At 35.1% G+C, this 21,317-nt stretch overlaps 1 protein-coding gene across 1 annotated transcript in view; it reads right to left on the bottom strand.

Moving 5' to 3' along the window:
• The window catches only part of LOC150098250 (semaphorin-2A-like), a 667,728-nt gene that overhangs the window by 342,815 nt on the left and 303,596 nt on the right, over positions 1-21,317 (bottom strand). Inside the window, exon 3 of the mRNA XM_090406288.1 lies at positions 7,112-7,174. Coding sequence (XP_090262414.1) covers positions 7,112-7,174 — 63 coding nt within the window. The remainder of the gene's footprint in view (positions 1-7,111; positions 7,175-21,317) is intronic.

Below are 21,317 nucleotides of genomic sequence, written 5' to 3'. Positions count from 1 at the left end.
GTGTCCCAATTTTTTTTTTAAAAAAAAATTTCTGACTTCTTTTTCCTCCTGTAAGATGTCTTTGTTCAGTGATTTTTTTTTTTTTTTAATTTCTATTCGAAGAGATCCAAAAATTTCCAAGTACTTGGTACCTCCACTCTCGCCTCTCTTTTAAGCGCTGGTTACGCCACTGTTTCACAGTGAAGGTTGTACGCAGTTTGCTATTGCGCTCATGTTTCGCTGTAATCGGGACAAATTCTGGTGAACGACAATCATCACATAGGCCCTGCTACCTTCCTTTAAGACTTTTCTCTCTTTTATCCCACCCTGACCTCGCATTAGAAACACATTAATTGTTCACATGTTAGCAATATCTGCGATTTTTGTTAATCAGGTGCACATTAAATGAGTAACAACAATTACATTTCGTTAAAACTCACCGAGGCGTCTTATTGCAATCATGTTAGAATCACGAGCGGCACTTCGTACACAGGTAAGTGATTTATATACGATGTATACGATTGCATACGATGTATGGGACTGCCAGGGAGAGATAAGTGTATCTGTAGCACACATAATGTACTTTCATGGATGCGACTGTCCATCTACAAGTTACTCAGTCCTTGAGAGATTGAGCCTCTCAAGACACCGATTTCGCATTGCTTCAGAATCATCACATCTACTACTACTTCTCCAATATTCTTCAGATGAAATATTGCTCTTCAACATATTGTGAAAAATAAAAATCTAGAGAACTAACATTACCAACGATCATTTAAATGCTCAATTCATCAATCGTTTTCTATCCATTTTTTACCGAGATGCTGTGCACGAATGGAAAGAAATAGGTTCTGATGCACTCAATTCAGAGCGTCAGAGGTTGAGCACTTCCTGTTCTCACGGAACCTCTATTTACAATCAGATACAAGATAAGCTCTGTGACTGGAAAATATCTTTTTCTTCCTAGATGGAATTATAAGAACCACTGGAGATATCACTGACTCAAAACTGCATTGAGAGTCTGCCACTGAAAACTCAAAAGCAAAACCACAATACCAAACATTAAAATCAGCTACCATAAACCTTTTCCGACAAGAGAAGAGCACAGGACATCCAAATATGGATTGTGTCCATATCTTTTTTTTTTTCTTTTTTTCATATTCTCCTCCTTTTTTAAATCGATAAAAAAAAGGGGAGGATATGAAAATACAATCTTCAGGGCTCCAGCAAACAGGGTGATGGTGGCAGCACACTGGACAATGAAATTCATCTGTCACCTAAAGCTATTTACAAACATCCATACGGGCAGTAGGTTTTCAATCCACAGCTTCATGGTTGAAGCTGTGCAGCAGTGGCGGCTTGTACATAAGCACTGCGACATTGCAGCACCACCAACGAAAAAACGAAAAAGTTAAATTTTGTTGGTGTGTTTATAAATAATAACAATGCTTACAACATTATATAAATGCAATACAACATGTTAAAGGTTACAGCTTATGTTTCGACAATGATTGAATATATCATCATCATACGTATCAAGGATTTAGGCCTAGCATGGCCTGTTCCGGCCTTAGAAGTCATCGTTGAATCGTTTAAGAGGACGTCCTGGTTTTCTTTTTCCTAATGGCTTGTACTTGTACTTGATTGAATATATAATAATTCGAATTGTTCGATTAACGCTTTAGATTATGAAACAAATGCACTGCGATTTAACGCAGTGTCGGAATTATCACGCTGCACCTAGACTCGCCGATATTCGTTTGCACTTGTCACTGCACGTAACAAGAGAATCCGACACTGCAACAGATAAATTGTATGCTTCCGCGCGTTATTTCTCTGAGATACGAAACTTTTATTATTGGTGTGTGTTCGTGGTGAGGGTCAAATATTTGATTTCACCTCTCACAGAAATAATGCACACAATTTATCTGTAGCGACACTGCTCAACGAGCAGTGTCGGATTCATTTGTTACGTGCAGTGACAAGTGCAAACGAATATCGCCGAATCTCAAAATTCTCGAAGTATGCACATATTCTCGAATACGTAAATTTACTTATTAATAAATTGGTTACTGATTAGGAAAAAATGAATTATTTTTTTTATTATTATTTATTTATTTATTTTATTTTGTATATGCAGCACTCTTACTTAAAAATTTCATCGGCCGCCACTGCAGTGGAGGCTACACAATAACTTGCCTACTCCAAACAAAACCTCACAAATTTCGAAACAGAAATTTGGATCTTTACCTGTTCTGTAAACATAAACCCTAGAACATAAGAGGCTTAATAAAATCACGATAAACAAATTTATATCAGATATGCCCTAAACACCGTTTCTACCACCACATATAGCTACAAGATTACCCGAACCCATTATAGACGGATCATTTTAACTTCCTTTTACTGTCGATCAGTTCTACTTATCACACTCACAAAAGAACCAGCATTCACTAATCATTGAGTATGAGTAATTCCTTATGCTCGATTGAATACAACTAATATTCAATCGGACATAAGGAAACAACTTATATAGAATCGAAGTCAGTATCGGATATTGGCTAGAATTACGACAGAAGCAACTAAGACTATGAGGAAAGTACACTATCTACCAATAATTGTCCGGACACTTTAGCAATTTACAGTTGATACCAGAAATCGAACCCTAATATCGGATATTCCACCTTTGGCTTTGATCACCTCCTGCACCTTTTGAGGGATGCTTTTCAATAATGTGCGGCAGACATCAGGTGGAATTTGTCTCCATTCCTTCATCAAAGCAGCACTGAGTTCAGCGACAGATCGAGGACGTGATGCTCTGGACCTCAATCGCCGCTCCAATTCGTCCCACAGGGGTTGAGGTCAGGACTATGCATAGGCCAGGGCAGTCGTTTAACACCCATCTCTTCATATCGTTCCATAACAGCTGCAACTTTGTGGCAGCATGGGACACTGTCATCTTGAGAGTAACACGAGTCAGTTCGATAAAAACTCCACAGTGTAGGCAACACCTGATTATCCACAATATCAGGGTATTGAGCTGCCTTCATGGAACCGTGGACAATGACCAGTGGTCCCACTCCAAACCAGCTGAATGCACTCTACACCATTACTCCTCCACCACCGAACTTGACTGTGGCAACAAGCATTCACCAGGCTGCCTCCATAACCACGCACTGTCATCAGACTGGAAACAGGTGAACCTTGATTCATCTCTCCAGAGTACCGTTTTCCACTGGTTAACTGTCCAGTTCACATGCTCTTTGCACCAGGCCAGACGAGCCGTTTTGTTCGTTGTTCTGATGCTCGGCTTGTGTGCCGCTGATCTTCCTTGGAAATCCAGTAAATGGAGTTCTTTTCATACAGTATTAGTCCTCAACATGGTGTTACTGGCGCCCTGGTTGCCATACCACACACCTGTGGTATGGCAACACGATGAGTTCACGTCGTGTTGCCATACCACAGGTGTGTCCGGACAATTATTGGTAGCTAGTGTACATTGCGTCTGTTAACAGCGCATGTTTTTCAAGCTATCTATTTTGCAGAATGAAAATCCCTGTCACTTCTGTGTGAGATTGGGCTTCTCATCTTTAGTTGAAACACCATAGACAGATTCGCGACAAAAATGCTGTCCACTTCAGTAATACTTACAGGCCCTTAAGACCACGCCCTACCCAAATCTTCGTAATCGTATATATTAAGGATAAGGTGGTGCTCCAATATATATTCTTGTATGTAAACTGCGTATGTTCTCATAATTAGTTTGTCTGGTTGTGGGATGACAAACCCGAGTTTCCGGAAGGCAAAAACCCTAGTACGAGACTGGCTAACTCACTTTCATTCTGATAGAAGTTTTTCGCGTCCTAGACGAGATTCGAATCATGGTTTTAATACCCAAAGGAAACATTCACACGATTTTATTTTTATTTTTATTTTTTAAATCCTCTGTGAGCATACAAGGCACAAATTTAGCGAACACACGTTTCATTTGTAAATCTTCTGTTAAAGTTCTCTGGCGCGAACTCCATGACAAATCCCTCTCTTCAGAAATTTGCTCAATGGTTTTTCGACGATCTTTATTGATTGCTTGGCAAACCTTTTCGATGTTTTCAACATTTCCGCTTGTCGAAGGTTGGGAAGGTTGGGGTTCGTCTTCAACTGACATGCTTCCATTTTATAACGGGAAAACCATTCGTAGACTTGCGTTTTACCTAAAGTGTTATCCTTAAAGACTTGCCGAAGTATAACAATAGTTTCAGTTACAGTCTTCCTCAAAAGACTGTAACACTATTATATTTCGCACACTCTCTGCTCCTTGCGGTCAGCCATCACAAACTCGCCAAACTTGCTTGTAAGCACTAACAAAAAAGCAGCCAGAACGTCGTCCTGTGTAAACTGGTTTCGAACCAGTTTACACAGGACGACGCCACTTGCCAGCTGGAGGAAAACTGCACACTCACGATGCTTAGCATCATTATCCGTAATTAGAAAATGCACGCGCACGAAGCTCAGATTCCGGTTAAGGTACCCCCCCCCCCCGTACTTATGGAAATCCTAAGAGCAGAGTGCCGTTCGTAATAAAAATACAATCTTAGATAGTACGAGATGGATCTAGCCGCTCGGTGTGAACTATCATCCTGCATAATGGAGATCTGAAGTGATTTGAGAAAGTTTTGGTCTCTAGAGAAATATTTCAGGTCATCTACGAAATATACCAGTCCCATCCAGGACGAGTTTGTAACTCTTCGTGGATGGGATTGGTATACAACAAATAAAAACAACAACAACAACAACCATGGAAAATAAAAAAATTATGCACTGAAGTGAATAATGATAAAAGCATCATACCGAAGTACGAACGATAAGGAATATTAGTTATATTAGGTTAATGCCTTCGAAATACTTGTCTAGCGTGTCCTTGAATTTATTTAAGATATCATCTGCTACAGTAATTTCCAGAAATTTAACAACCACTGTTTCGCTAAAAGAATATTTCCTGAAGTCTAAACTACAGTTATCCTTTATTACAACTCAATGTCATATTTTGGCACCTATTTTATTTCTCTTTTAATTAATTAATACTGAATAATAAAAAAAAATAATATTTATATAAAATTGTAATATAAACATTAATTTAGAAATGCCTTCCTTTTCACATACGTTTTTTGAAATATGAAACCAAATTTGAAAGTGATATTTGTAGCAATTTCGAAGACATTTATCTGTTAGCCGAGATTAAAACTTGTATGAAGTTCGTTTCGGTAAATAAACGTGAATTATCATTGGGAACAAGCAGGAAAGCGGTTCCTTTCTTCTTATTATTAATATAGAAACTGCTCACACGAACGAGAAGTTCAATGAAAGGCGTTTTCATGGTTTAAATATTCGATTGCATTTTTAAACTTAACAGGTCAATATAAAGAGACTAGCAAAAATCGAAAACTAAAATAATTACTTTACATACAAATCATTGGGGGACCGATATCATATCTCCAGAGGACCGAAAACCGCTTTCGTAGTCTCCATACCGACCATGTTCATGTATTCGATATCCACTGAGCACATGCAATATTCTATACAAGTGGAACACTACATTCTATTGTGGTATTGAAGCCAGTTCAGCAACAGGAATTAGTGTGGGAAAATAATTAAATGGTATAATAATTATGCAGTGACTGTTCGTTGTTAAGGGCAGAAACAAATTATGTTGTTACGAATAATATGAAGCAGAATGACATTTTGGTAACTATGCCAAATTGCCTACTGTCTTTCATTCTTGAAGACGAATTGCATATTCAAGCCAAACATGCTTGTCACGTTTTGTATTCGGTCCTATTTAATACATGCAGGCTTCGACAATTTATTGAAGTGCCTCAGAACCTTTAGGCGATTATGATCCAACGGATAAGCCCAGAACAGCATGAATTACAATTAAGGTTTAAATCCATCAGACAGGAACAGTGCATATGTTTTCTTTTCTTTCTTTTTTTTAATTGTCTTTTTTTTTTTCTTTTTAAATATTTTGTTAGAAAGAATAATTAAGAAAACATTCATTGTTGATACAGTGAGTCGTTCCCCCATTTCTTTTAATAGGATCATTTAAAATCACGTTAAGAATAGAATAATGCATAATATTCTAAATCTCTGAAATCAAAGTTAAAGAAATAATTACGAATGGTTACAACTGGTAGACATTTCATGACCTTTAGTTCTGAGACTATACGAGGTTACTGAAAGGAATGATAGTAAGAATAACTTAAGCCTCTTATCAAGCTGTATGTCATGCAAAGCTCGTGCGTGGTCTGAGGACCAAATATCTGGAGTTAAGACAGAGCAATCCCTTGAGAAATGTGCTGTGGGCGTTAATCTCACCAAATTAACGGCCAAGCGGAATCCTTATTCATTATAGCGTCAACGGCTTCAGGCCAAAAGAGAATGCAATGAACGGCTTGCCTGGCGACTTTTAGAAGGTTCAGACTATAACGTTCAGACTAACGATTATAATCGAATGTGTTGCATTTGAAAGATTTATTAGAATAGCATAAACTCACTTAAGTATTCGAATCAGTTATAATATAATAAATGTCACTAAAATAAGAAACAAAAACATTTTTTCATTATTTATTTTAAGTCAGACAGAAGAAACTTATGTAATTTTAAGGAAGCAGATTCAAATTTATATATATATATATATATATATATATATATATTATGAATGCACCTTCCTTTAGCCTTAATTGCACTTCTCGTTCTAGGCATATATTCTCTACCTGTCTGCGATAATAACATTCAAGTATTTTACACAATTCTTTATTTAACGTGACTGTCCGTGCAGTCTTAAATAAGTCATGTAATCTTTAACATTTAATGTGTATGCAGTCTTAAAATTAGATACCAAAACGTTTTCTGGTTCTGATAGTATTTTTATAACTGTACACAAAAGTTGTGTCACAGAACAGCGCATGTTCTGTACTAATATAAAAGAATTCTAGTAACTTCAACAAATCTTCATAGTTTTCTTTCTATTGGAACTTCTTTTCCCGCTTTATACACCAAAGCGCTGACAAGTGTCTGACTGGAAACAATCGCACCATTACTAAAGCAGATTAATGATTAAGAAACCAACACTTACCTCGGACTTTCCTTTGGAAACGCAATTGGCAACATTTGAAGGTTCCAGTGTTAGTCCATCGGCCTGGAAGGTAAAATGAGACATCATTAAAAAGGGCTTTGCAACACCTCTGATATCTGCAGAGTCTAAAGATAAGTACGTATTATAACAAAGGAATCTTTGGGTACTAATTGCATCTAGAGGACAGCTAAAGATTTTCTTCAAAACATTTGCTAAGTCACGTTCATCAAACACTTGAACATCAAGATTAGAGCTCTTCGGAAACAACACACTCTTATCCTAACCTTTATAATCGTGGAAGGAGCACTGATTTTAACCACTCCATTATAGTTACTTCCTTTTAATAAACTATCCTGGAAGAACATTATTAAGAATAACGAGGGAAAAAAACTGTTTTAATAAAACGCCGTCTCGTCACAAAAATGTGCTCTGTTTCTAGATTAACAAAAACACTACAATGGTTTTCATAAATTTCTTGTCAATTGAAAGGGAGTCATTTATGAGTAAAGCTTTAAAGATTTAATTATTTACAACAGGTTTATGTTATACAAGATGAGGGAACCGGAGTTTCTCGGAACATGATTTAAATGCAGTAAATATTTTAATTAGGGCATCCCTGCGTTGATGAAAGAATTAAGTATTGTTCGCTATCAGTGAGATGATCGATGAGCTAATATTTTCCAGATTGCATGTTATCAAAAGCACTTGGATTCACGACTTCAAGAGAGTAGTGTATGCTTATTTCATTATTAATCCCAGGTATAAAAAAAATCCTCAACAGAGCTTTTATAAATAAAGATCATGCTTATAAGACTGCTAATTTAGAGGCATGTTGACAAAATTGTCACACTTCTTTTCTCAGAATAATATTTGAAAACGTAAACGACAATGCCTTAAAATAAATTATTATTTTTTTTATTCTTTGTCGATTGAAAAAAATGTCAAAACAAAACAAACTCCGTGAGCTCCTATGTTTTTTTTTTTTTTTACTTCCTTAGATTGATAAATCTGTTTTATGCAAACATTTAACACTTAAAAATTCTCAGGAAATCGTCATTAAATCCATGCATAAATAGGGATGCTGCTGTTGTTCAGGATGGCACAAAAGCAACACTGAAGGGAATAAATTCCTATGAGTGTCTTCCTTCTGACTGGTTTATCTATTTTGCAGAAGGTAAAATTCAGATTTTTCACAGGAAAAATTTTCTACTTACACATGAGACCAGTTAACTCGTTTTCAATTGAAAATTCTTATTCCTTAGAAAATTGTTCAAATCTTGGCCTTTCAATCCAAAGGGCACTTGCTATGGATATGCAGTGGAATTAGGTAAAAAAAAATTGCAAGAATGAAAGAACATCTTACTTCTGCAAGGCACGTGCAACTGGCACATCATTTATTAAGATGTAGGTAAGACTAAGAGAAAAGGAAAAGAACCAAGAAGGTCCGATTCGAGTGTATATGCTCATTGAAGTTTAAAAAATGACAGTGAGGGTGGTTTTCTTGGTAAAAACCGTTCTGTTCTGCGAAAGAAAAACTATGATGAAGGAAGAAAGGCTACCGGCAAGTTTAACTGAAAAATAAGGGAGAGAGAGAGCCATTATTGATGAAAACAACATTGTCGCCGAAACTACTTTGGTAGAAATCTCAACGAAAGTTGTATAAGATTTTTAGTAGACATTTCTTTATAATATTCCCATGCTGTTATTTTAGGAAGAATTGTAGAAAACATAATTTGTAAATATTGGTCTCCCGCAAAAAAATAAACTTATCAGTTTTATTGTTTGATGATGTGAACTAACGAAGAATATTATTTAAATATGTCACCAATATCTCCATATAACAGATTTTAAGTTAATTTGAGAGTCAAGTTTATTCAAGTTAGATATATTTATGAAAGTTAAATTCATATGTCCGTAATTATTTGGGGTTGCTCTCTCGCTTCTGTTTATTTGTTGGCTATACGGTCATTAGTGGTAAATTTCATAAAAAAAGTCCTTAGCATTAATATGTGATGTAATTAGTAACATATAATTCTTGTGAGATATAATCTTCTTAACGTATTCGTTCAGGAAACGAAAAGAAATACGTTGAAAAAAAATCAGCTGGTATCGTGATGTAACTTCTAATAAAAGTAATTGTAAAATTGCTTTTTCTATGCTGTTTTTATTGCACAGAGACAGACACCAGACGACAGATAGGGCAATAGCGTGCTTTCCAGAAGGAACTTACTAAAGAAAAGAAACAAAAAAATGTCAATTTTCCGTCAAGGTAGAGAGAGAGAGAGAGAGAGATATTAAAAGAAGATTCCATGATAACATCGCTAAACCTGTTTCGTTAGATGACAGGAAATCTTGGACGGAGACTTCAACGATTATTATTTTATCTCAAAGCATGACTATGTAATACGATAGTATTACATAGTCATGCAGTGAGCAAAACGTTTAATCCAAGATAGGCTTTCTAGTTACACACAGTTTCTGTGTGACTAGAGAGTTAACATACAGTTTCTGCTTTATAATTCTATATAACCTAGTCTCAAAGATTGAAAAAATAGCTGAATTATAACGAGTCCTATTTTTGAGCAGTAAGGCGGCACAATTTTAAATAAGAAAAATTCGCATCAAGAAAAACAATAACGACGTCGCAACCTTTCGTAAGAAGCTGAGGCTAGAAAAAGCAGACTCAACTGTTTTTTTGGAATTTAGTATTCATAAAATCGACTTTCATAAGGATTATGAAGAGGCGACTGACATATCTACTGCTATAAATGACAAAGTAGCATTAACCATCTAACAATTCCGAAACATCCTTCTGAAATACGTTCATCTGCAGTGAAAGTCAATTACAGCCAGGTTCGTAAATTATCATCGCTCACACAAGAACATCGTTATGTCTTCCATTAGAGGCACAGCTGATATTGTCCCTTAAGGGGACAAAAGACACTCTTCTAACAAACTTGTAGGTGAAAGTCTAAAAGACATGTAAAAATAAAAGAGGAAGTTATTTCCGATACGCGAAGGGCCATTAAAAAAGACATTAAGGAAATTCTTGCAAAATGTCGTCTGCAACACAACCGAAAGTTTCTGGCTGTACGAACACTATAACATTCACATAAAATCTCGGGATAACGAGCACAAAAGCATCACGAAGTCATCGATTTACCTCCACCATCAGCGGTTTATTTGTCAGCAGTACAGAGTCAAGATATAATAGAAGATGATGGAATGGATTTTACTACGTCGTTCATGCACCAAATTTCCTTGCATCTTATTTATGAAAGAAGAAATGAAAAATCCAAAACTGAATTTATTTCTCACGCCTCTCATGATGACATGAGCTGGTGTGCGCATGTGCACGTATGTTGGGGAAAAGTAGGTGGCGTTGAATATGAAAATATGATTTATCCTTCATTTTGTTTTCCTTGCGGAAATGCCTTGCTTGTTAAAATCTTTGATCATAATGCTTTTTGTTCAAAGGATCCACAACTTGACAAGAATTTTTTTTATATATTTTTATTTGTGCTATTGAAGCATTATTTGTATAAATTTCGAAATAGAATGACTAAGTAAATAAATTCAACAGATAATATCCTTCCTTTATATCATAATAACGCTTTAAAATATATTTAATCTTAATTCACACTTTACAACTTTAGTAAGAATACGATACACAGGGAGAAAAAATGTTATATCCAGAGATATAAAAAAATCTTCGAGCTTTTTATATAATCGCCTTTCCTGTATTGCCGCTTACCCACCTTATGAAGCTTTATCATTAAAGAGTTCGGCAAGCAAGTATTTCGGGTTCTTCCCCCATTGCGCCATTTTCCCTTCGATAATCGGTCCCTTTAGCTACAATAGCTAATAGTATCGGTATGCGATATAAAACACCGACTTTCTAGATGGGAAAATGCATGAATGGATGACTTCAATCAAAGGAGGAGAGAGAGAGAGAGAGAGATAACAAATGCGCAGCAAATTCCCAAAATTTTGGAAATGCCAGTTATTTATCGACTTTATATATAGCATTTACTTTAGAAACGAATGAAAAAAATCAATTCAGAAATAAAAGAAGAGGAGCAGAAGGATCAATATATGCTTTCTATCCATCCAATTCTTCTCCGTCCTTAGATGGGTCGAATCACTAATCAGAGGTTTTAGGCAACTTAATGAAGCCGGCATGCCATCTTTTTTTTTTTTTTAGATATGTGCATTCAAGAGGCCAGTTTGTCTGTTTTGAGGGATGAGAGACCTAAATTTCCGAGAGAGAAAAAAAATCCTTTACCTTCGTATGAGACCAGGGCCGTTTCTACATTTTGCGGGGCCCTGTGCGAAATGGAAAAGCGGTGCCCCTGAAAGTTAGTAACATTTATGGAAATTTTAAATGGAAAAATATGTTGTTAATTAATTAATGAAATCAACTATGAAAAATATTTATGCACATAAATAAACAAGTATGCTCTTTAGCATCCATTTAAGTAAAGGGAAAAAATTTGTTAAAAAATAACTGTGTTTTTTTTGTACATGATATATTATTTTATTATGTAAGTACACATTATCATATAAATACGCCAGAACAATAATTTATTTAATAATATAAATAATAATATAAAAATATGAAAAAAATATCCATTTTTACATAAAGAATGAAATACATATATAACAACTTATAAGATTTAAAAGAAATCTCAATATATTAAATTTCATTTAACCTAATGCGCTTATCAATAAAATCATTTATAACGTTATAAAAATTCAAATTTTTTGCAATTTCATGCTCTATAGATATTGCCAGGGATGACAAACGTCCTTGAGACATAGAAGATCGCTAGGTTTTTATTCATTTTAATTTGGAAAATGACCTTTCTGCTGATGCGACCGTAACTGGACTGGTCAATAATAATTTAAATGTCATAATAATATTCGGATAAATATCCGACAAATTATTTGCAATTATGAATTTTAAAATATAATGGATGCATCTTCTGGAACAATATTTCTAAAAATAATTAATTCATTGTAAAATTCAGATTCATCAATATCAGCATTTAATTTTTGATACAGCTGTTTGCAGCAAAATTTTAATTCGTTTTCTGTCATTTTTCTTATTAATTTCATATCATAAAGAAATCCAAATGATTTTTGGTGAATTTCATACAATTCAAATCTTTTTTTTGACAGATTGTAGAGCAGTATCTAAAATTACAAAAAAGAAATTTATCCTAAAATCATCTTCATTATCACCTATGTGCGATTCATCAGGCATTTCATAATCGAAAAATACTTTTCTTCGACGTACTCGACTTTCATTAAATTTAATTTCTATTTCTAATAGATTTGACAGTTATTTAGCAATCTCAAAACAGCTATCAAATCCTGATATTCTCTGCTCTTCAAAGTACTACACTAACTCTTTAATATGCTTAGTTGCTACGTCTATGTGAATTTTTGCATCTTATAATACTTGACTTGCTAAATTAACTTTTGACAAAACCTAATACCAAATTACAAGGCTTAGTATAAACTCACATGAATCTATTTGTTCATATATTGAAACCGCTTCTACTTATATAGTATTATCTGATGCGGTTTTAAATAATTATTTTAGTGCATTTAAAAATTCTGGAATTTGAAAATGTACAGCTCTGCTCTAACTGATTCTATTCTACATTCCCATCTTGTATCACATAACAGTTTTGGAGTTAATTGTTTAACAAATTTCTTTAATATGTCCCAACGTGAAGTTGAGGCAGCAAATAATGTATATATTTTTTATATAACATTAAAAAATTTTATTACTATAATTGATGATTTTGCGACATCCCCTAAAATCACATTTAAATTATGACAGGCGCAAGGAGTATAAAATGCCTTTTCGTTTTCATTTAAAATGTAAGCACGGACTCCCTTATATACTCCTTTCATATTCGCTCCGTTATCATACCCTTGCCCTCTACAATCTGACAATTTAAGATTTAATTTATTTAACAGTGATTTTATATTTTCATATATACCTTTTACCAGTAGTGTCATTAGTTGTTAAAAACGTAAAAAAGTGTTCACGAATTTCAATATCTGCTTCGAATATATGTAAAAATCTAAAAATTACTAATTTGCTCCTGATGACATCAGGAGTACAATCGAGAATTATTGAATAGTACTTTGCCTGTCGTATCATATTTACAATATTTTGTTGAATTTTGGTTCCCATATCAACAATTAATTCATTTTGCACAATGGGTGATAGATACGAATTTTGTTTCTCACCTATAATTTTTCCCCCCGAACATCGCATTAAATGAACTTTTAAAAGTGGATCAAATTCTGCAATTAATTCTATGATTCCAAAAAAATTACCATTATGGACTGTGTACAAAGTATCAAAATTACCTCTAAAAGCTAAATTATGTTCGGATAAATAAAGAATTGCTGCTACTATTCATCTTAAAACATTTCTTAACCATTCTGCTTCAAATTTTATGACATTTTGATTTGCCTGATCAATTGTATTGTGATTTTTTAAATTACATTCCATTTGTGTCAATGAATAAATGCATTTCATGTGCACTGGATTTCGTTCGTGCGACTTTAATCTTTCACTTAATGTCGCCAGTCAGAAAAGCCATTATTAGATAAAAAAAATTATCATCAGAAGAAAATAATTTGCAACAAAAACAAAAAATAGAGTTGGAAGAGTTTGAATATACAAGCCATCTTCTGTTTTGCTTTTCTCCGTTTGCAATTATCTTAACATAGTGAGCTGTGGAAAAGCACCTCTTGTTGTCATCTTTTGGAAAATCATTTTCAGTCGGAGGAGACGGTGGACCACGTTGTACAATTTGTGTTAGTGTTGCGTTGTTCCAAATTTTGGCCATGCTGCTGGATCATCAATAGTAAATAGTTCACCTTCCTCTGGTGTCTCAGTTTTAGGATCTTCAATACTCATTGTTTTTGACCAAACGTCTCATGTTCTCCGCTTCCTTTGAGTATTTCAGAACTCTCATTGTTAATTAATGTTTGAAGCCGAAGAACTGTTCGTAGTTATTTCAGAACTCCTGTTATCAACTGATATATCTGAACAAATATATGAGTTCAACTTCATAAATTTAAGCAGTGAATTTCTTTGACGTTCCTCATTTTCTTGTTTTCGCTTTCGTTTTCATGCCCACTTGGGTATTTTCTTCCATACTCTAGAATTAAATCTTCTTCTTCTTCTTCGCGTTATTCCCGCTTCCTATGCAAGGTCCGCGTGTTAGTTAGATGCGACTACTTGTTAGTACTACTCCCAACCGACCCGTCGCCTGGTCTGCCGCTGGGTGGGGGATATATTTTTGACTGTAGAGGTGTATGTTCACGGGGCCGGTTTGCCTGCTTGCGGGATGAAAAACGCCAGATAAATTGGCGGAAAAAACCCTACTGACCGCGCCCAAGACCGGCTAACTTGGCTATGCCTGAGGAAGATCCTCAAATTCCTCACATCTACAACGTGAATCGAACCTGGGACACTCCTTCCCAGGCATATGGTTGCGAAGCGCAAAGCCACTAGGCTAACCGCGCGGTATACTCTAGAATTAAATACGATAGATTTAATTATAAAATAAGTTAATAAATTAAAACAAAATTACTTACCTGATAAATAAAATATATCTAAAATAGATAATATTAGAAAATAAATAAATCTAATATAGATTGAAAATTCCTATTGAAGAAAATTTCGGATGTCGGATAACCTAAAACCAGTTTACAAATTATATTTTTTAAGATGTTTTCCAAGTAATGTCACATAAAAAATTGCCATGACAATACGTGTATATACTTACTTGTTCATAAAATCATAAACTAAAATCAAAAAACTTCTTAAATTTATTAAAAACACCTGTTTTAAAATGCACTTTTCCCTATTTAACACCATGTTATAGGATATTGTTATATATCTTAGAGTAGTTTCAAATACTACCGCTCTAGCGCTACGATCTTATTTCGCTTACTATAACAACAATAGTTGGTTGTAAAATTAATAATTACAATATTAATTTATATAATAATTAAAAAAAATTAATTGCTTTTCTTTTTTCAATTTCTTGCGCTTTGCGGGGCCTTGTGCCCCGCACAGTTCGCATGAATACGGCCTTGTATGAGACCGACTAACTCTCTTTTAATTGATAATTCCTGATAAAAGCTGATCGCGTCATAGATGGGATTCGAACCAGGTCTTTCCAACCAATGGACTTCATCGAAACTGACCGAACTACGGACAGGGGAGCGCCAGTAGTGTCCGGAGCCTGTGTGCAGAACTTTAGATGGCGCCCCTATCCTCCTCTCCAATAAAAAAAATACTTTAAAAAAACGTTTTTTTTTTAAAGTATAAAGTTTATATACTTATATTATATTACTTATATTACATAATATAAGACCTGTCTTAGCCGACTATTGCATGTTTACATCTTAATAATTGTCCAATTAACTAGTCCTTTATAAATATAATGCAATTGAAATGAATTTTAAAATTAATCACAAGTTGCTTAAATAATTTATCGAAAATGGTTTCGGGTAAGCCCAAAAAATGGCAGATGTAACATGCTGAGCTCCAGGAACAGCAATTGTAAAGCCTTTTTATAACGATTTATTATGTTCTGTTTCAGTACCAAATGTTCCTCATTGTCTCTTACACTACGGGCAAAGGACAGTATACGAAATTTTTAGTAAATAAGTGCAGTGCTTCTTAAAGCTCAAAATCTTATGCGTACTTTTCTTTGTGCCTACTGGGAAATCTAGAAATATACAATAGCGTTCAAATCATTTTGAAGTATAAAAAGAAGAAAAAAAGTCGGAGGGTTTTCGTTTAGATGTCGTCCGTGAACAATAAATTTTCAAACAAGTCTCGGCATACATTCCTTTCGTCTATAACATGAAATTGTAATACACATAGAAAAGTGCTAAATCATTAGATTAGATGTAACTTTTAACAACTTTTACTTCATACCTGCAATGCTGAACAACTTTCTATATATCATAAAATATATTAACAATTATAGAATATTAAAGCATCAACTGTGAAAGTTTTATCAAAGCAATTAACAACATAAATAGAGCATCCCCACATCACGTAGAACATACATCACAGTAAACAGGGGAGGTCAACATAAAAATCACCAAACAACATAAAGGAAAGGTCTTCATAAAATAATATTCTTGCTCAGAAAATAATGTGCTTATTTGCTTTATATCCTTACAATTATTTATCACTACAGTTATCTAACATTATCTGGAATACCTTGTTAAGAATTAAAAAAAAAAAAAATAAATGTTAAGTGCTCCATCATTATGTGCTTATTTTATCCATATGTATAGCTGAATAGTTTAAATGCGTTTAGCTATATCTACGCAAATATTTCGTTTAATAATTGAACTGTCAATGTATTAATGAAATTATTATTTATAAGGTATCTTTGTCAATGTTTGTAATGGGCTTTGCTAAAGTGATGTCAAGTATTTTAACGATGATGTCAACTGTGTAATTTCTAATATAAATGCTAAATGTAATTGCAATGCCTATGCAAATATTGTTACATATCTCTAAATACCATCTATGTTAATTCATGGACAGCATCTCGAGTAGTTCATGTTACTCCACCCGCATCTGCAAGATTCATAATGTGCATTTATAAATATTCTAGATTACCAAATATTGTTCTTAAAAGAACAACAATGCTAATTCATTTTTTATTAGATTCCACAAAATGGTACATACAAGTAGTGCACTCTCCCCACCTTTTCTTTCTAGCAAAACGTTTTTTTTTTTCTTTTCCTCATAGCCATGTTTATTTTAACAAACTTAATAGCTACCTCCCTTCCCTCAGTGACAAGCACACATTTAAAGTGTTTTTATTCCTGGAATTTAATTTCTGTTGCTGAGAAGAGCACAGTTTGTCTTATCAGATTATACTAAAGAATTGCAGGAAAAAATCCTTTGCAAATTATGTCTTATGCACCACTCGCCAAAGCATCTATTGCATTTCTTAAAAGGTAACAGGTTCTGGAGTTGTTAATATTTTTTACAGTTGAGAAAAATAGTAAATGAGTAAAATGTATTTAGCTTTATCAAAATTAGATATCTATTTTCAATATAAGAAATGAATAGAATATAATGATCAGTCACTTTCCAAAGTGATACAGTTTCAGAAGACTAATTTTAAATCTATTAGTTAGATTTTGATCATTATTTATATTCTTTCTGATTACTTAAAATTCAAAAGAAACTTTTCCAACTAGAATAGACAAAAGCTACTCGAATACCATCTGTGGCCATTCACATCTTTCAAGGTTAACATGCGGTGCGATCACATCCTCCGAGTTTCCGAAAGTGTACGTGGGTTAATTATGTCATTTAGAATGCTAATTGTCGGTTTTTTTCCTGACAGTGTAATCAGGTCGGTGCCGTGTTATTAATTCAAATTAAACGAAGTAATTACGTATATGACAGATGACCCTTCCACTACTTCAGACAGGAACAACATTTCAGTTGTTCAGTGGCTAGGGGGAAAAAATAACCACAAAATTAAGAATGTTCATCTCTTGGATAACATGCCCCCTAGCTACTGTTCTTCAGTAATTATCTTTCGTTTCAGTAGCCATCAGTTTTCTTGAGCCGTGCTTCTATCATGATGAGCAGATAGTTGGACAGATGCCTATTTAAAAAGGCTATGGTGCACAGGGTGAGAATAATCGATTCCCGTGCCGATTTATTCAGCATCGATTATAAATCTTTTTCTCATCTCCTACCATCGACCGAACCTATAATCTGCCACATCGATTAGCGTTATTAGAGCATTCATGTCTGTAAGTTAAACGCTGTTTAATAATCTGTTTCAGTGGCAACACATCACAGATCTACCTTATACTAAAATAACATTAATTATACTGGGCAAAAAAAAGAAAAAAATCCTTTAAATAAGTTTAGCTCCATGTTAGATGCCCACCAGAGTCAAGATTAACACACTTAAAATGGAATTACGGAGTAGTCGGATAACCGAAAATGTCGATTAACACTGAAAGCGGAAGAAAATAATGTCAACAATCTAATGTAGTATTCTATTACGCACTATATTAAAAACAATATACAGATATTCAAATAAAAATTGTTAAAGATGAAAAAGTATTAATAGTTACAAAGGAAAAAAAATCGTGACTAACGTTACGCATTAAAAGGCGAGAATTGATCCCCAAATGGAAAGGACAAGGCTTTAAACGCTGACAATCGCAAACCATATAATCCACAAGGTACGTAATTATGTAATCTATTTGCTTGCAAAATTAGAAAATGTCCACTAGTATTTGTCCTAGAAGAGAAAGACAAAGGAGAAATATCCAGCGACTTGAAAATATAATGTGCAACTAGATGGTCATCAATTTTATTGTGCCCTCCGGTTATTATTACTGCACAATCTCTACAATTTACGATTGGGACTAGCGTTTCTATGGCTTCTAGGGTCTATGGCAGTTTGAGATGCTACTGCAGCCTGTAAATTTCAGAACCTCAAATGGTTGCAGCAGCCAAAAAGTGCATAGCAGAGAAACAGCACGACTGGTTAGCGGAGGTTGGCATTTTAAGCCATAAACTGAAACACTACTAATGTGTAGACAATTCGTATTATTTACTCGTTTCCATCCATCCAGTTCTCGTCCATCCATAAGGAGTGGGAGGGGGCGATTTTAGGCACGTTAATGTAGCCGACATGCCGTTCCTCTGCTGCATCTCTCTCTCTCTAAGGCAAGTCTTTTACGTCTGCAGGTATGTGTATTCATGGGCTGGTTTGCCTGTTTGGGGAGGAAAAAAAGACCTGCCACCACCGGTTTGCTGGTGGTGGCAGGTATTTCCGGCCACCGGCTAACTCGCTTTCAGTTAAAAAGCCGCAATAAAGATTCTTCGCGTCCTAGACGGGATTTGAACCCATGTCTTTCCAACGAAAGGGCATCTCATCGTCTATACTACTGGTGGCGAACCTTTTTTTTTTAAGTGCGCGCGCCAAAAAATTACAAATGAAGTTGCTGACGTGCCAGGCAATTTTTAATAGGTAAAAAATTAATACAAAATTAATTAATTAATTAATTAATTAATGTAGAATGTTTTTAACTTGGTGTACTATACGTTAAAGATACCAAGAAAATTTATATACTTGGTTTAATCCTTTTTTCCCAATAACCAAACAAGCAAGTAATTCAGGCACCAAGTTTGTGCCTGAAGTAGTTTCAGGTCTGAGGCAACTCGTGGTAAAGATGGAGTAAGCTGATCACTTGCTTCAGTATCCCATAATACAAAGCACATATCCTTACGGACATGTATAAAGCTATGTATTGTGGGAAGGGTCACTACCCAGACCAGTTTCGACCTTTATTGAGATCTCATCAGTGGGAGCCAGACCCAGAGGTAGTGATATCAAGATTGAAGTAATGCAGAACTTATATTTACCTATACGAGTTGCTACCAGGTACTTTAAACTTATTAAATAAAAATATCCAGATGAGAGAAAGATTTAGAAAGTTTTTTACCTTGGGTGTGCTATATGTTAAAGAAACCAAGAACTTTTATAAACTTAGTTCTAATCATTTTTCCCAAGTAAGCAAACATGCAAATAAGCCAAGGTTGAGCTTGAAGAATTTTCATGTCTGAGGCAACTCGTGGTGAACTTGGCTTATTTAGGAAAAAAGGATTAAAACCAAGTTTATAAAATTTCTTGGTATCCTTAACGTATAGTACTCAGTGACTTTGTATTATGGGACACCGAAGGTAAAAATTTTTCTACATCTTTCTCTCATCCTGAGATTTTTATTTAATAAGTTTAAAGCACCTGATGGCAACTCGTATTGGTCAATATAAGTTCTGCATTACTTCAACCTTGGTATCATTACCTCTGGGTCTGGCTCCCACTGATGTGCTTTTGCGCGGAAGTGGTCCCTTTCCTTGAGGTATGAGAGGCTCTGCTTGGGATAGGTTTTTGCCTGTCTCTGAGTGGGGCCACCACTGATATTATGGTTCTGTCTGGCGGTGGGGTGAGCCTGCCACTGATCAGAGCCAACGCTGAGAAGTTCTTCTTGGTCACGGGGCGAGTTTGTCACTGAGTGGAACAACGTTAGGTTGGACAATCGTAGGGAGTGGTCTGGGAGATCGCCTAATTTTTAGAGCACCTCAATAAGGGTCGAAACCGGTCTGGGTAGTGACCCTTCCCATAACACATGTGCATATAGATATGTGCTTTGTGTTATGGGATACTTAGGCAAGTAATCAGAACTTATGCCACTTTTACCACGAGTTGCTTCAGAGCTGAAAATACAGGGTGGCCATAAAATAACTTTCCCCCTTTGGAGGCATCTGCAGCTAATACCAATAAACGGAATGAGACCAAATTTTATATTGCAACTTTTGAAAGCATGAGTAGATGATTTCCGCGAGAGAAAAAAAAAAAAAAAGATTTAGTACCAAAAGTCACCGATAGGGGAAATTATGGCGCTGGGCCGAAAACAAGCGGATAATTACATTAAAGGCAGATAAAATGGAATAATAACATTTCGACGGTGTAAGCGACAGCCGCATCACCCAATCCAGCTGGATATGTGGTGCGTTACAATGATAATAATAATAATTAAACTAAAACAACAACTTGCGAGAGATACAGAAATTAATGTAGTGATTGAACTCACAGGAAATAATGTTTTATTCATCAAAATCAGGGTCCCCTAAACCACATACATGATTTTCAATGTGCTGACATGTCTTGTGTAACGTCTGTTACTGTTTCTTCTTGCACTGCTTTCCATCCTCTGCCAGGTCTAACTCCTAGTGTTCTAGTTTCTTCAAACTTCTTAATCATAGCTCTCAGTGCTACAGCTGACATAGGACCTGTACGCAGGTTATGAAGCCTTCTAAATTCCTGAAGGGCTGCTACGGCATTGCACTGTTTAAGGTAAAACAACTTAACAAGTAAAGCATGCTGAGGCATGGTAGGACGCATATTGAGCACAATTCGTCAGTCATTCGAATAACTGCCTGAACGTTTCCAATCCCTTTTTAAGTGGAATTGGTGGCGCTGCTGTCAGTAAAATTTGCATAATCCTTTTTACCTGCGTTTACTGCAAATATCTGACTGCTTTCGGCTCCGCATGCGACAAAATTTCCCCTATCGGCGACTTTTGATACTAAATCTTTTTT

The sequence above is a fragment of the Typopeltis vanoorti genome, chromosome 16 (assembly GCF_054136105.1).
Source record: "Typopeltis vanoorti isolate ZY-2024b chromosome 16, IOZ_Tvanoo_1.0, whole genome shotgun sequence".
NCBI lineage: Eukaryota > Metazoa > Arthropoda > Arachnida > Uropygi > Thelyphonidae > Typopeltis > Typopeltis vanoorti.
This window is presented reverse-complemented; position numbering and strand designations above follow the sequence as displayed.